The 15,357-nt window shown below is 37.0% G+C and overlaps 1 protein-coding gene across 2 annotated transcripts; it reads right to left on the bottom strand.

Annotated features, from left to right (window-relative positions):
* Positions 1-390: 390 nt before the first annotated feature.
* On the bottom strand, positions 391-14,794 carry pank1a (pantothenate kinase 1a). 2 transcript variants are annotated; one of them, XM_084096089.1, is made up of 7 exons: positions 14,130-14,794; positions 10,006-10,358; positions 8,623-8,876; positions 6,912-7,088; positions 5,498-5,621; positions 4,841-4,966; positions 391-2,906 (listed from the first exon to the last, which is right to left on the bottom strand). In XM_084096089.1, exons 1-7 carry the CDS (start codon positions 14,356-14,358, stop codon positions 2,847-2,849), a joined length of 1,323 nt encoding a protein of 440 aa, XP_083952215.1. In that variant the 5' UTR covers positions 14,359-14,794; the 3' UTR covers positions 391-2,846. The 2 variants fall into 2 exon arrangements, with proteins under 2 accessions (XP_083952215.1, XP_083952216.1); XM_084096090.1 differs by lacking the exon at positions 14,130-14,794 and adding an exon at positions 12,761-13,025.
* Between the last annotated feature and the right edge of the window lie 563 nt (positions 14,795-15,357).

Below are 15,357 nucleotides of genomic sequence, written 5' to 3'. Positions count from 1 at the left end.
GGTTAGTTCACCCAAAAATAAAAATTCTGTAATTGTTTACTCACTCTCAAATTGTTGCAAACCTGTTTAAATGTCTTTGTTCTGCTGTAGGCTACACAAAGGAAAATATTTGGAAGAATGTTTGTAACCAAGCAGATCTCAGGCCCCATTGACTACCATAGTAGGGAGAATATGGTAGTCAATGGGGCACGGGATCTGTTTAGTTTCCAACATTCTTTAAAATATCTTCCTTTTTGTGCACAACAGAACAAAGACATTTATACATGAGGGCGTATATAACTTGAGGTTGAATAAATGATGATAGAATTTTCATTTTTGGGTGAACTATCCCTTTAAGAGACATTAAGCAATTCATACTGAATAAAATCCCCAAAATGCATTTTTTGTTTTCAAACTTTTATTATTTTTTTTAAAATTTCCTTTCTTGAGTCTATGCATAATAGCATCAATCACACAGATATCAAGTCTCTCATGTCTTCTTAATAAAGCCGCAAATTTCAACACAGGCTTTAAAGACACTTTGAGAGGTGAAAAACAAAGATAAGAATATTTACATGTTTGTACAATCTGATCAAACAGCACAAAGTATCCATTAGAGTAGCATCAAACAAGCAACGCAAAGGATCATGTGTTTAAAATTGTCAGTAGGAATCAAAAGAAAACACAGACACAGAAAAATCTTCAAATACCCTTTTCACTCTGCATAACAGCATTACTGCCAACAGTGGCAAACAGGACATGAGCAGCTAGTTTCTCAGACACGACTCCATCAACAAAGCAGCTTTCAGCAAAATAACATTCAGAGCAACTGACTCTATTCAGAGGAAAAGAACACTAAGATGACCTCTCAACTACCTTCTGCGATACAGATTAATACACATACAGTCTGTGGTGTTGCTTCATCAATATATAAAACTGCTGTAACTGGCAGCTAGTTTTGCTGCTTACTGGTATACTTACCAGTAAGTTACTTCACAAGTTACAGTTACTTCAAACCTTACCAATCTCTGAGGGCCTCACCCGTGTTTGCAAAACGAAGCTGTATTTTTGATCTAATACACTATAGATGACAGCTTTTGTTAGGTATATCTAATATCTAGAAATATACAGTGCAATTACACAGGCTTGAACACTCTGAAGCATGTTCACACTTGTATCTGATTGGGTGGCAAGGACAATTTGTTAACAATACCATAAATGTACAATCTTCATGAATGTTAATCATCCATATGGCATACTACTGCTGTCATATAGTGTTTGGTAAACAAACAAACAAGCAAACAGAGCATCCAAATCAAGAATGAAAATAATTTAATGCCAAATATACAAGGCCAACCAAAGCAATAATTAATTATTATAAAGCAATACAACTAGGCAATTATAACCCCAAGAAATCTCATATTAAAGGTGAAGAAGAAAAAACACATAGATAGGTATTTTCTGAAAAAGAAAATATTGCAGTTGACATGAGGTCCCAAAAATTTAATTCAGATTTTTCTTAGAAATCAGTAAAAAGAAAAGCCACAAGTTAAAAGAAGAGAGCGACCACAGAAGGCATGAGAACAGAATATAACTAGTAAGGGAGTAGTGTTTTTATTTTTGATTACATATTGAATTTCACCTTAACATTATAATGCTAGGTGACTTTTGGGAGAAGTAATGATGTGCATGGCCTGGTAAAACAGGAGTGCTTGTATTGGCAGGCTTTCTGGTTTGACTCCTCCCCTTTTCAGTTTGGCACTACAATAGAAACACAATGGGTGAGTCTTTGAACTGTCTAAACATGTTTGATATTTGAATGGTGAAGAAAGGGGGGTTGTGGGTAATTGCTGTCATACTGACTTAATTCCTTCTGTTTTGTCATCTCTCTGCTACTTTGAATACTGTTAGTGTTGTTTTTCAAACCATAGATGCGAGGAAGGCAACCAAAGAGGAAGTATATGACTGTGCATTCTGACAAAGATGAATGAAGTAGTTTTGGTTTGCATACGAAAAATAATAGGAAAAGGCAGGATGGAAAAAGAAGAGGCAAAGGAGGACAAAAAATATGGGATGTTAGGGGAACTTGTTATCTGAAGTGTCAAATTGGCCACTTGGTCCCACAGAATTCCCTCTCAGAACTAAAAGTGAGACACCCTGAGCTTTCTGTGAATCCTTTTAAAATTCAAGGCTTCATGTGAATCAGCGCTAATATATATATAAAAAGTGAACAGAGAACTGATTCTAAACTGAATTCTCTCTCTTAGAATCAGAGAACTGATTCTAAGTCATTCTAAAAAATGACTGTTTTGCATAAACGCATGGAAAACTGTTAACTGTAGCAAAGAGGAAGAGTGAAAGGAGTTGCAACTGGAAAAGGTTGCTCTAAGCTGTACAGATAACAGTGTCAACGTCTTTTCTTTACTTAGAGGATCTGTATCCCAAACAGCCGGGACACATTCCTGACACAGCATCTGATGCTTAAATCTGAATTAAAATAGTGTGTTAAACATCATTTGGGTCTGCTGGTGGCTGGTCAAGAACAGCAAAACTTTAAACAGCAGGTTTTGGCCATCAGTAAACTCTCCCTGTTCACTACACAATGATATTTACAAACAGTACAAAAGGAGAACAACAAAAGGAAAACAAATTAACAATTAGATTCCGTTAGTCGTCAGTCTGAGGGAGACTGTTGTTCATAAAAATATTCTTTCAAATCTTATTTTAAGGGTTATTTACATGTTAATTACTATAGTGGCTTCTTTCAAATTTTCCAGTGTTCCCAGTATTCCAGCGTTCCTGTTGGAGCTTCTTTGCTGAAGTCTTGAAGCAGCTTCTGGATAATCAGAGATGAGGATTCCTTTCCTTTATGCGTCTTCAGAAGACTTCAGCAGTTCTAGAAAAGCACCAACGGCTCCAAAGTATCCCTGAAACGCACAGACACACATATGAGTGTGCATATAAACAAACAATATATGAAAATAATTTCATTGAACTACTACCATATAAAATATGTGATTCTGAGAGACCTTCGCTGTTATTCACTACCGTTGGAAAATGGATTCATTTGTTTAACACTAGAACTACTGGAATTCTATAACTACTATAATGGCCATAGCAGTCATTCTGACCGCTCATACATTATTTGCATATCATTTCAATAAGCTATATCAAATCTAATGTTAGGATAGGTAATAATAAACATCAGAACACTACATTTTAATTCTAATGTATGTGAAAATGTATTAGTTAATTGACAACCACAGAACAGCTATTGTAATTACAGATACAAAGTCGAAAATGATCAATTTTCTATTATTTTCTTTGTAAAATGAAAACAAATGTATTCATCCTTGGATATTAGAATACAATAACTTACAAAAACGCATATGCTCCAAACTGGCTAAAACAGTCATTTTGACCGTCACGGGAAAAGAATATGAAAATATAATAAACAGCGAGAAAACAAACTGATTTAGTAACCAATATTTGTTTTAGTGAGCAAAAATATCATGCTGTAAAATTACAATGAAAATTGTATGCATACGGTCATACAGTCGTATGCAAACACATAGGTCAGTATGACTGTTATGGCCATTCAAGGTAGAAATACTCAAAACTCTTTTGTGTCTTGTAATTTTAATAAAATAACAATGATAGAATAAAACATAGACACATTTAGGAAAAGTCAGGGTTCTATAGTTACATGGGTTTTATTTCAACAAAGTTATTACATTGCAAAAATTTTAAACAGTCAAAATGACTGCCTTGGTAGTTCTAGTGTTAAAAGTGACAGTAAAGACTTACAAAAGATTTATATTTTAAATAAATTTGGTTATTTTGGCTTTTCTATTCATCAAAGAAAAAAATTATCAGTTTCCACACAAAATTATGAAACTGTTTTCAACATTGATAATAATAAGAATTGTTTCTTGAGCACTAAATCAACATATTAGAGTAATGGCTGCTATAAAAGTTGCCAGCAAAAGAATAAATTACATTTTAAAATTTATTAAAATAGAAAAAAATATATATTTCACAGTATTATGGTTTTACTGTATTTCTGATGACATAAATGCAGACTTTGTGAGCATAAGGCCGGTGACACACTGGCTGCGTGGCGTGAGCGTGGCGTTTCTGTTGCGTGTCAGCTGCGTGGCGTTTTCCATGTCTTTGCACACCAGAAGCGTGTCTGACGCGGCGCTGCTGCTGCTAGGTGACATATGATAAGCCTCATTGGTGATATATTTGACATATGGGGAGAGAGTTGTGGAAGGCCTATACTTCATGTTAAACATAAATATATAGCAGCAAAGACAACGTCGGCAGTGTTGACGGCAATATAGGCTATAGAATATTTCGTTCTGTATTGACTGTGCAGTACTTGAAAATCGATAATATTTTTTTAAATTGCATTTATATTTGCATTTATGTCAAACCCTAGACACTTTCAAACATCAAAATGACATTATTAATATGTATTCGTGTCAAAATGTCATATGCACATCTTTTCCTATTCAATTTTGCTTGGAAACGCTTCCAAGACGCTTGCGTGTCGCGTGAAAAATAGTTCTATTTCTGGTTCTATTTCTAGCATGCACGCGTTTTCCGCGCAGCCTGAGACGCGCGTCACGCAGGCACTGTGCAAGCTCTAACCTGTTAACATGGGAGCCGAAATAAAAACGGACACGCCATGCAGCTGAGACGCTTACGCCACGCATCCAGTGTGTCACCGGCCTAAGAGATTTCTTTCAAAAACATTACAATAATCTTACTGACCCCAAACATTTGAACTTAAATGTATTTCCCAAATTTGAGAAAATACAAGCAATACAGTAAAACTTAATGAAGACAAAATTACCTCATGTTCCAGGAAAAGGGCCCTCAGCTGGCCCTTAGACCAGAAGTCCATAGCATAGGCAAGAAGCTTTGTTGACACTGTGTTTATACGCAGAAAGTTCCCCACAAAAACAACTCGTTCGATTTTCTACAGGACAAAACACAATCACATAATTTAGTTATGACCATAGAATCTGTGGATGTTTTTCACATTTTTTCCACTCATTTTGGAAGAAAATCTACACTTCTACAGAATTTCGTGAAATAGATTTAATCATGGTAAAATTACTTCAACTGAGTGCCAAGTACTACATTCTTTCTGCTGAATTACCAGCAGGTTGATTCCGGCAGCATTTCTTCTTTACCAGCAGAGGGAGTCCTGACACAAGCAATTCCTTTTATGGCCTGTTTATAGTAGGTGCTGTTTTTTTGACAAATTCAAAGTTTTTGCCATCATCAACTTGTCATAGATACTAACTAATGTGATAGAAGTCCTGTATTCTCCAGGTATTGTTGGGAGTCACTGCTCTGATGGTGTTCTGTACACCCTGAAAGCCCTGTACAATGCTGCTTGATCACCAGGCTACAAGGCAACACTGTAGAGAAGCCCAGAGTGGCCAGACAGACGCTCACAGCTGCTGCTGACTGGGCGCAGATACACACACACACACACACACACCTCGTTGACTGCACACATGCGTGCGATGGAGCCAATGTTGTTGGTTATGGTGACGAGTGTTGCTCGGGCCAAATCCTCTTTAGAAATACTGTCCCTCTTCTCTTTGCTCATCATGTGACCAAAACTATAACAAAAACACAAGCACATATTTATGTACATAACAGACACCCACAGAAAGCACTGCAACCAAGTCTGTGTAGATTTTGGAGTTTACTGCTGAAGTGATAAACAATAATATATAATATATATAATAAAAATTATATATTATTAAATATAATTAAAAATATATAATGAACACATGCATACACACAAAGAATTTTATTTTATATATACACATTACAGTTCAAAATAGGTCAGTAAGATTTTTTATGTCTCTTTAAGTCTCTTATGTTATTCAAGGCATTTATTTAATTAAAAATACTGTAAAAACAGTATTATTGTGAAATATTATTAAAATTTAAAATAACTGTTTTCTATTTGAATATATTTTAAAATGTAATTTATTCCTGTGACCGCGAAGCTGAATATTCAGCAGTTTATTACTCCAGTCTTCAGTGTCACATTATCCTTCAGACATCATTGCTTAATATTTTTGTGGAAACCTTAACACAATTTTTTTTTTCCATCAGAATTCTTTGAGTTTAGAAAGTAAAAAAAACCCAGCATTTATTTGAAATCTTTTGTAATATTATAAATGTCTTTACTGTTACTTTTGAGCAATGTAATGCATCCTTGCTAAATAAAAGCAAAGGGGAACATGGCAACTCTAGCCATTTCTTCGCTGATCTTCCCTTTTGTTGTCGCGTGTTTTGCCCCTACAGCTGTGGGCCGTATATTTCACAACACTATAGTAAAAAAAAATCTCACTTGTGGCGGCCTCCTCCCCCTTTCTACCGCTGCTCATGTGCATTTGTTATTATGGGAGCCGGCCAACTTTATTGTGTGGAGCTATGTCTACCGAGGTGGGTAATACATCATACACAGTATCATATGGCGTGTGTGTTTATGTTGAATTGCCGTAAAGCAGTTTGTGTTTCTCGCTCACTTACCGGGACGTTAGTCCCAATGTTGCAAGGTTGGTTTTCCGCCGGGGAACATTGGGGGGTGCGGGCAAAGTCACCATTCTCACCAGAACAGGTTATTTAACCATCCAAATGATTTCTAAACTGATTTATTAAGTTTAAATAGTTGCCAAGTTCCCCTTTAAATTCTTTTTTTTAAAATAATAATTTTACTGATGGCAAAGTTTTGAAAAGTAATGTATATTAAAATAACTAAGGAATGGGGACTCATACTGTACATTTGTGTCACATGAAACAGGCAGGCCTACATGCAAGACCCCATAGAATCACATTTCACTTGTGGACCTTTGTCACCTGACACCACACACACAGACACACAGTGTCTTCTGTACCTTGAAGCCACCGCAGACCCCTGTAGGCCGAAGCGCTGGTAGTCCCCTCCATAGATGTCCTTCACCAGTTTGTCCACGTTGGTACTGTCCCCTTTGCTGGCCATTTCAAGGGCCTCTTCAAATGTCTCACAACCCGTCAACAGGCAACACAACCCCAAAAACGTCCCTCCTCCAAGACTACAGGAGAAAAAGAGTGAGAAAGGAACATTGAGTGTCAAAACATGGTTACCGGCTACATCTGAAGAGCACACATGTGCATTCACACACACACACATTTTTGACCTTTAAACTCAATTTAAACTATGTGCCTATGGCCTCAAACATTCCAGATTACAGTATGTGGTCATTGCAACAAAAAGCAAGGACTAGTTCACATATTATAAATGTTAAAAGTTTGGAATAGTTAAGTTTTTTTTTAAATGTTTTTGAAAAAAGTCTCTCATGTTCACCATGGCTGCATTTAATTAAAAACACAGTAAAACAATAATGTTGTAAAATATTGAAATTTTCTATTTTAATACATTTTAAAATGTCATTTATTCCTATGATGGCAAAGCTGAATTTATAGCATCATTACTCCAATCTTCAGAGTCACATGATTCTTCAGAAATTATCAATGTTGAAAACCGTTGTTGCTTAATTTGTGGAAACTGTGATACATTTTCATTCAAAGGTTTGGGGTAAGATTTATTTGAAATAAATAAATATTTGTATGCAGCAAGGATGCATTATAGATCAAAAGTGATATTTAAAAACTTTACATAAGATTTCTATTTCAATGAATGATTCTGAAGGATCATGTGACTGAACACTAAAGCAATGGCTGCTCAAAATTCAGCTTTGCCATCGTAGGAATAATTTACATTTAAATTTTAAATTATAATAATATTTCATAATATTACTGTTTTTTTGTTCAAATAAATGCAGCCTTGGTGAGCATAAGAGACTTTTTCAAAATCATTAAAAAAATATCTTAATTCCAAACATTTTACCTGTAGTGTAAATGTATGTGCTAAATGTTCAGAACTACTAAACGGAATTTTTAGTAAAAGTGACAGGGAAATACAGTGTGTAAGTAATAGCTCCTGATCCTCCTGCAAGTGTGACAGATTTTGCACAAGCGCTTTTACTTCTGCTGACAAATCTCCTCCCTCCTGTCAGTCACTGCTGAAAGGCTGTTCCATTCTGGTACAACCACATTTAAAATGAACTTGACTACCTACTCTGTTGTCAATCACAGATTTGTTATCTTCTGAAGATGTCTCATATTTCAAAGGGAAAAATGAACACAGCAGGTGCTCTTATGCTTCTAACAGGCTTTGATTCTGTGTCAATGAGAGATGAGGAAACAATCAGGTTCACGTGTTTAGAAAATAGCCAATGGTAAACTCATATTTCAAGCTGGATGTATCTCAGCAAAAGTTGCTCACAGAAAAGACAGAATAAGCAAAGAGCGTTTTTCAGAGAATATCTAATAAATTACAACCAGTAATGTAGTTTTTTTTTATTATTATTGTTAGCTTGTTATTTGGTACTACAAGCTTTTTCAGCCATTATCAACAATTACTCTAAGTAAAACATTCCTGTGTGAATTTCTTTTGGAAACAAATTGGAAACACAAAATACTAGTTTAATCACATAGTTATTGAGAGTGAGTAACACATTTGAAGGGGTTTCTGCTACATGGTGCACGTTGCTCAGCTGCGCTGACCTGGTGCCTGTCACACGTTTGTAGTTGTCCTTGGAGTACACCGCCAGAATACTGACGCCCGAGCCAATGTTGACCAGCAACATGGGAAAAAGGTTGTCAAGACAACAGGGTCTCTTGATGCAGTTCTGTGTGTCGGAGGGGTTCTCAAAGTAATAGCATTCAGGATGACCGTTAAAACCGACCGAGTCTATGTACAGCAGCCCCTGGATCAGACAGTCCAGCTCATCCAACTTCAGCAGCTCTAGGTCTGCCATCTACAAAGAAAAAAATAAATCATTTATGGCTACTCACTGCTCTGCATGCAATAGACTTAATTCTTGATGATACATTGTTTATTAATTAAAAAACATCAGGCTTCGACTTTCCATTGAGCAGTTTGGACCAATATAAGATGCTTAATGTGTTTATAGGTCAGCTTAAAAGTAACGCCCTAAAGTGACATTAAAAACTAGTTACATAAGATTTCTATAGAAATAAAGAAAAGTTATTTCAAATTGTAATAATATTTATATTTGTTACTGTTTTGACTGTATTTTTGATTAAATAACTGCAGCCTTGTTCAGCATAAGATATTGTCAAATCATACAGTACCGGTCAAAAGTTATGAAACATTACTATTTTTAATGTTTTTGAAAGAAGTCTCTTATGCTCATCAAGTCTGCATTTATTCGATCCAAAATACAGAAAAAAACAGTAATTATGGTGAAATATTATTACAATTTAAAATAACTGGTTTCCATTTTTATATACTTTAAGATTCCTGTAATGGTAAAGCTGAATTTTCAGCATTGCTCCAGTCTTCAGTGTCACATGATCCTTTAGAAATCATTCTAATATGCTGATTTATTATCAATTTTGAAACAGTTGTGCTGCTTAATAATTATTAATAACCTGTGATACTTTTTTCAGGATTTCTGAAGAATAAAAAGTTTTAAAGCATTTATTTAAAAGCATTTATTGAAATCTTTTGTAACAAAATACACAACTGTTCAATATTTTTTCTTTCTTTTTTTAAAAAGAAATTCATATTTAATTCAGCAAGGATGTGTTAAATTCATAAAAAGTGATAAAGATTTATATTCTTAGAAAAGATTTCTATTTTGAAATCTATTTCTTACCCCATTGTTGAATTATTATGTTTTGTTTTAAATATACATTTAAATATATTTAAAATATTAAATATATATATTTTTTATATGTCTGATGGGGTAAAAAAAGTTAGGAAATTCTGCAGATTGCTTGGTTTCTATTTTCTTTGGCATGATACAGTAACCTGACTGTGAAATCTCATTGGTCCAAAATCCTACCCCACATAGCTGTACATTAAACATTTGATTTTATTGTCAAAACCGTTTGAAAGCCCAACTGCAGCCATCTCCTTACCGTTCTGAAGTCATTCTCAAACTTGTACGCCCCCCCTCCGGTGGCGCACAGTGTGGTATGCAGGCTGGAGAAGTGCTTATCTCTGCCCATCTGTATGAATCTATGCATGGCGGCGGTGGGGAAGCGGATGAAGTGCAGGTTCCCTGTGCGACCGCAGATGGTCAGGTTGCGCAGCTCCAGGTGCACATCACGGACGCCGGTTTTGCCGTAGGCTGTGTTGGAGGTGAGGTACCTGCGTATGCTCTTCAGATTCTCCACCTCCTCCTGCTCCTCCTCTGCGGTGATGTCTTTTGGCTCGAAGTAAACAAGCTTTACTAAAGTGCCACCAATATCCATCCCAAACCAGGGAAAGGCTAGAAAGAGACAATGAGACTGATTAATGTCATTGTGTAAACTGTGTTCCAAAGATTAGGAAAGTGGACAAACTGGACTGGCAACTAAAAACAACAACAACAAATCCACAACATAATAAAAGTCAGTTAAAACATTTTAAGATCAATTTTACCTTTTTTTTTTTTTGGAGAAATTAATACTTTTATTCATCAAGAATGCATTAGATTGGAAAAAAGTGACCATAAATACATTAATAACGTTTTGTTTTGAACTTTCAATTCATGATGGTTTCCACAAAAACAATAAGCAGTTCAACTGTTCAAACTCAAAAAATCAGCATATTAGAATGATTTCTAAATGATCATGTGACAATGAAGACTAGAGTAATGATGCTGCAAATTTAGCTTTGCCATCAGGAATAAATTACTTCTTTTTTTATTATATAAATGATAAAAATACATTAAAAATATTTCACAATATTACTGCTTTAATGTATTTTGTGATCAAAAATATATGCAGCCTTGGAGAACATGAGACGTCTTTAAAAAAAAAGAAGCAAACTTTTGAATGCAAGTAAACTAATTCAAACATAACTAGCTGGCCAACTAAAGAGGCAGTGATGAGCAACACTGCAGCAGCTAATGAGGAGTCAAGGCAGTTACCATGGCAACAGCTATGAGGCTGCAAATGGCTGTTCTAGGATACTTAGAAGCAGAACCAGTACAAACGTTCACAGATTCCCATGTCTGTTTCTATCATTTCGAAATAAATGTAAAAGATCAGCAGACAGAAATCTCAAACAAGCAGAGAGAGCAAAGTCTTATCTTATCAGATATTAACAGGTACATTATTACTGATATGACTCTTACATCAGACGTTCACTGGGCTGAACCCAGAAAAGTCAGGAAAAATTTGGCCAGGTCAGGGACACACAGATCTGAACCAACCTGGTAGATGCAGACCAATCTGTGCTCCTCAGATCTGATTTGTTCTATCAGATTTATGACTGACCTGCCACATTGTCAGCTGATGTTGCACAGATGACCTGTCTTTGACCCGAATGCTCTCTGCTACAAAATCATCTCAAATGACCCTCACGCTTCCTTTCCCCCTTAATATAGATGTGGGCGTATGCTGGGAGGTTTATTTTGGACATCACTCTTATTTCAAAGCATGCAAATCAAGTGGACAAGAGCCCAACTAAATAAATATCCACATGCTTTGCTTTCATAGTTTTAAAAAACACAGTTGTACAAAGGAAAACTCATGCTAAATCGCGCTTAACCGATTTGGATTATTGCGATTATTTTTTATGCGCAGCTTGTCAGTGACGTACGGCTCTGTGATCCGTAGTAAATGTTGCTCCATCTGAAAGCACTGTGAGTTTGAGTCGCCTATAACATGCATTTGATAAAGCAACACGCGTCAAACATCTTTCCAAGATGAACCTCATACCATTTATGAACCTATTTGGCATATTTGGAGTTTCTGCGTAAGAGCGCCCTCTGGCTTTCAGATGGAGCAGCATTTACTACCGATCAGCCGTGCTGCACTGACAAGCTGCGCATAAAATAATCGCAGCCTTTGCCAAATCGAGTGCAGTTTCATTTCGATTAATCGTGCAGCACTACTAGCCAGGAATGAACAATGTTGCTTCTTCATTGAACTGAATGACCTGAGCCAGAAGCAGCAGGTGAACGGGGTGTGACAGTCGTGTGACATAATGACATCAAACAACTCAAGTGGGTGAGAGGTCTGTTTACATCCCCCAGTCAGCAGAGGCATGGAAAGGGAGAGAGACTAAGAGAGAGAGAGAGAGAGAGAGAGAGAGAGAGAGAGAGAGAGAGAGAGAGAGAGAGAGAAAATTGGCAGGCAAGTGTGTCCATGTGAGACGCTGTGAAAGGCGGAAAAGTGGCGAGAGAGAGAGAATGTGACCGAGTGAAGGAGAGGGACTAACATGGTAGGCAAGCAAATTGAGTGTCCATGTGAAAGAGGACCATGTGAAATACTTCAGAATACTGTATATCTGGTAAGAATACTTTTTAACACCATTAACATGGGTTGAGTATAATAAATAAAAGAACAATACAAAAACAACTGCAACAACAAAGGTTACCACACACACAAAAGTTGGCTGGAGCTGAGGAATGTAGACAAGCTGGCCTGGCATGCTGTCTGACACAACTAAGACTTAGATTCGCTGAACTGCATAAGCACTGTAAAAAGCAGTCACTTTGCTGCAGCCGTTACCTTTGGCAAAACAAATTTCTGACATAAATTCACTTTGTTCTAGAACATTTTTGCACTTCAGTAAATAGCAAAGAGTGCTGCAAGTGCTGCAAGTATAACTTTTCTAAAACTGTCTAGCAATTCCAAGGAAGCAAGATATTTTACATTACACAAGGATGAGGTGATGTCTTACCTGGCTTCTTTGAACACTTTAACTTCATCCTGCTGGTAGCCCTAATACATTCAAGTGCCCAACACAAAAGCCCAACCAGTAGGAAAGCCCACAAACAGACAGAAATTAGAAGTTCAGTTTGGCATTATAACTACGCTCTCAAAGTTGAATTCTTGTCGTCGTTTAGCAAAAGTGAATAAATACAGAGAAATTCTTATTACTGAAGGATGGGGGCGTTTCTATCTGTCCCTTTAACGCGGCCACGCGAAGACAAAAGTCAAGCGCTGATTGGTCGAAGCGCGTCGAGCCTTTACATCAGGAGCGATTTCAACACACCTCCTGACTTCACACCGACCAATCAGAGAGCGAGAAGAACAGTCTCAAAGGTTTCATCAAAACAAAAGACACTCTTCGGTGTACAGGTCAGACACAGCACAGAAATAATGACAGTTTGTTCAAAGGTTGGGAGCTGAGAATCAGTTTTTTTTTAATAAATACCGCAACCAAATGATTTTCATGCACGTTCGAGAAGCGTTAAAGCACTTGAACGTCATCCTTTAGCTGATATGAACTGAACGTATTAAAATAATCTGACAGTGATTCTTGCATTACTTTTTATTACTATTTTGCAAGTAACATCAAATGAAAATAAACCCATTAAAGTATTTTGACCATTGGCAATTCCTGCAGTACTTTTCAATGATACTGATCCACAGCGAGACAGTGACTCGGTTCATTCGGTTCTTTTTATTGAAACAAAACACTTATGAATCAGTCGGAGCGGTTAATGATTTATCTGACTTATTTAATGCACCGAAAATTATTGCCACACTCCAAATGACCCAACTACTGTTACTGTGCTATACTTAAAAGTATGTCAACATACATGAACGGTAGTAAATTTCTTTGCAGTATGTATCTTACAATTTGGCAACGTGCTTTTGAGCGAGTTGAACGAAAAAAGAATTGCACTTTCTCCCCCAAACAGTCCCTCAAATGTAACCTAGCCTAGGCTACTACATAAAGGAATCGATACATTTATTAAGATTTCCATTTCCACTTTGGACCCTTATTCAGTTGAGTTTACCTGAGGTAAAATTGTGAGGGTTAACTGAAATCGATGACATCTGTAAATCTAAATGCCAGTATTGGCTCAAAAATAGGGCAAAGTAATATATTGTGCCATTACACTGGCAACATTTCAATTTAATTGCGACAAATGCCATTGCTCTCGCAATAATGTGTTAAACATTGACTCGAACACGTCCTTACCAAGAGGTCTGTGTCTATCTTTAGGGCATCACTTATCAGACATTGAGGAAATCATGCAAGTTACAGATATTATCTAAAAAAAAAAAAACACTTAAGGTGTCTGTAACTATAAACTTACGCGGTCTGTTTTTCTTTGCCGACTCCAATCGCCTCCACAGCCGACACCTTTTCGCCGGAGAGCCGTTGGTTTGAGGGTCGTGGTTAAGAAGATGGTGGTAATTATCGTCCGTCGGACTGTACGGGCTACAGCTCCCGTTGCTCAGCTGTCGCCGGATTGGCTTGTTGTGCATGTTTGTGTAGCAAGGACCAGAACCTTTCTGATCCATCGCTGATTTGGCCTTATCCATATATTTCAATGCACAGCAAATGTCAACAGCGTACGACTCTTGTAAGCCTCAAAACACACACAGATATGCGCGCTGATGAATGTGCCGCGCTGTCGAGATAAGAAAAAGCGCGTGGCTAAAAATGACCTACAGCCAATGCACGGATTTAATCTAAAAAACGACAATTACAACAACTGCAGCAATAATAAAATCGCGTGTTTACAAGTGTCGAATACAAAACGATTAGAGCAATACACCAACACGCGCTGCGGTCGAGGTCATTGTCGGTCATATTTCCATAGTCCTGGCGCTGCGGCAGATACCCCGTCAAACAACCGGTTCATGACGTCACCAGGAATGGCTCGAGCCAGTTTACGGCTCAGTGCATGCAGAGCATTGCGCCATGCGCGCACGTACACACACAACCATCTTCTAATATTATCGCAAGCAAAAGATCAAAGTACAAAACGATCTTTCCTCACAAGTCAACTGATAAGGTCTTTAAATACCTCCTTTTCAAAGTGTACCTGCGTCACTTCTGTTGTGTTGATCATACGCCTGCCTATCTATCTATCTATCTATCTATCTATCTATCTATCTATCTATCTATCTATCTATCTATCTATCTATCTATCTATCTATCTATCTATCTATCTATCTATCTATCTATCTATCTATCTATCTATCAAGTTGAAAGCGATTTCTCTCAGCATGGATGGGTGTGGGGTGAATGAGGTCAAAGGGGAGTTTCAGTATGGTGGTTCTCGGGTGTCTAGCAAGTATCGTGGAGGTAAGAAAGGACATTGGGAAGACAGAGAAGATGGAGGGTTCATAAGTGTATTTTTAACCAAATGCACACGTGCAGGCTAATTATTCCAGTCGTTTAAAATAAACCCGGCTAGTTTTAAATCTCTCTTATCTATTTTCTTGCTGAAGTTAACCAAATACATACATGTGTGGTTGACTAGAGTGTGCTTGTGAAGTTTAAACGGATGAATTACCTTCTGCTAAGCTCAGTAT

Source organism: Abramis brama (assembly GCF_963993115.1).
Source record: "Abramis brama genome assembly, chromosome: 21".
Taxonomy (NCBI): Eukaryota; Metazoa; Chordata; class Actinopteri; order Cypriniformes; family Leuciscidae; genus Abramis; species Abramis brama.
This window is presented reverse-complemented; position numbering and strand designations above follow the sequence as displayed.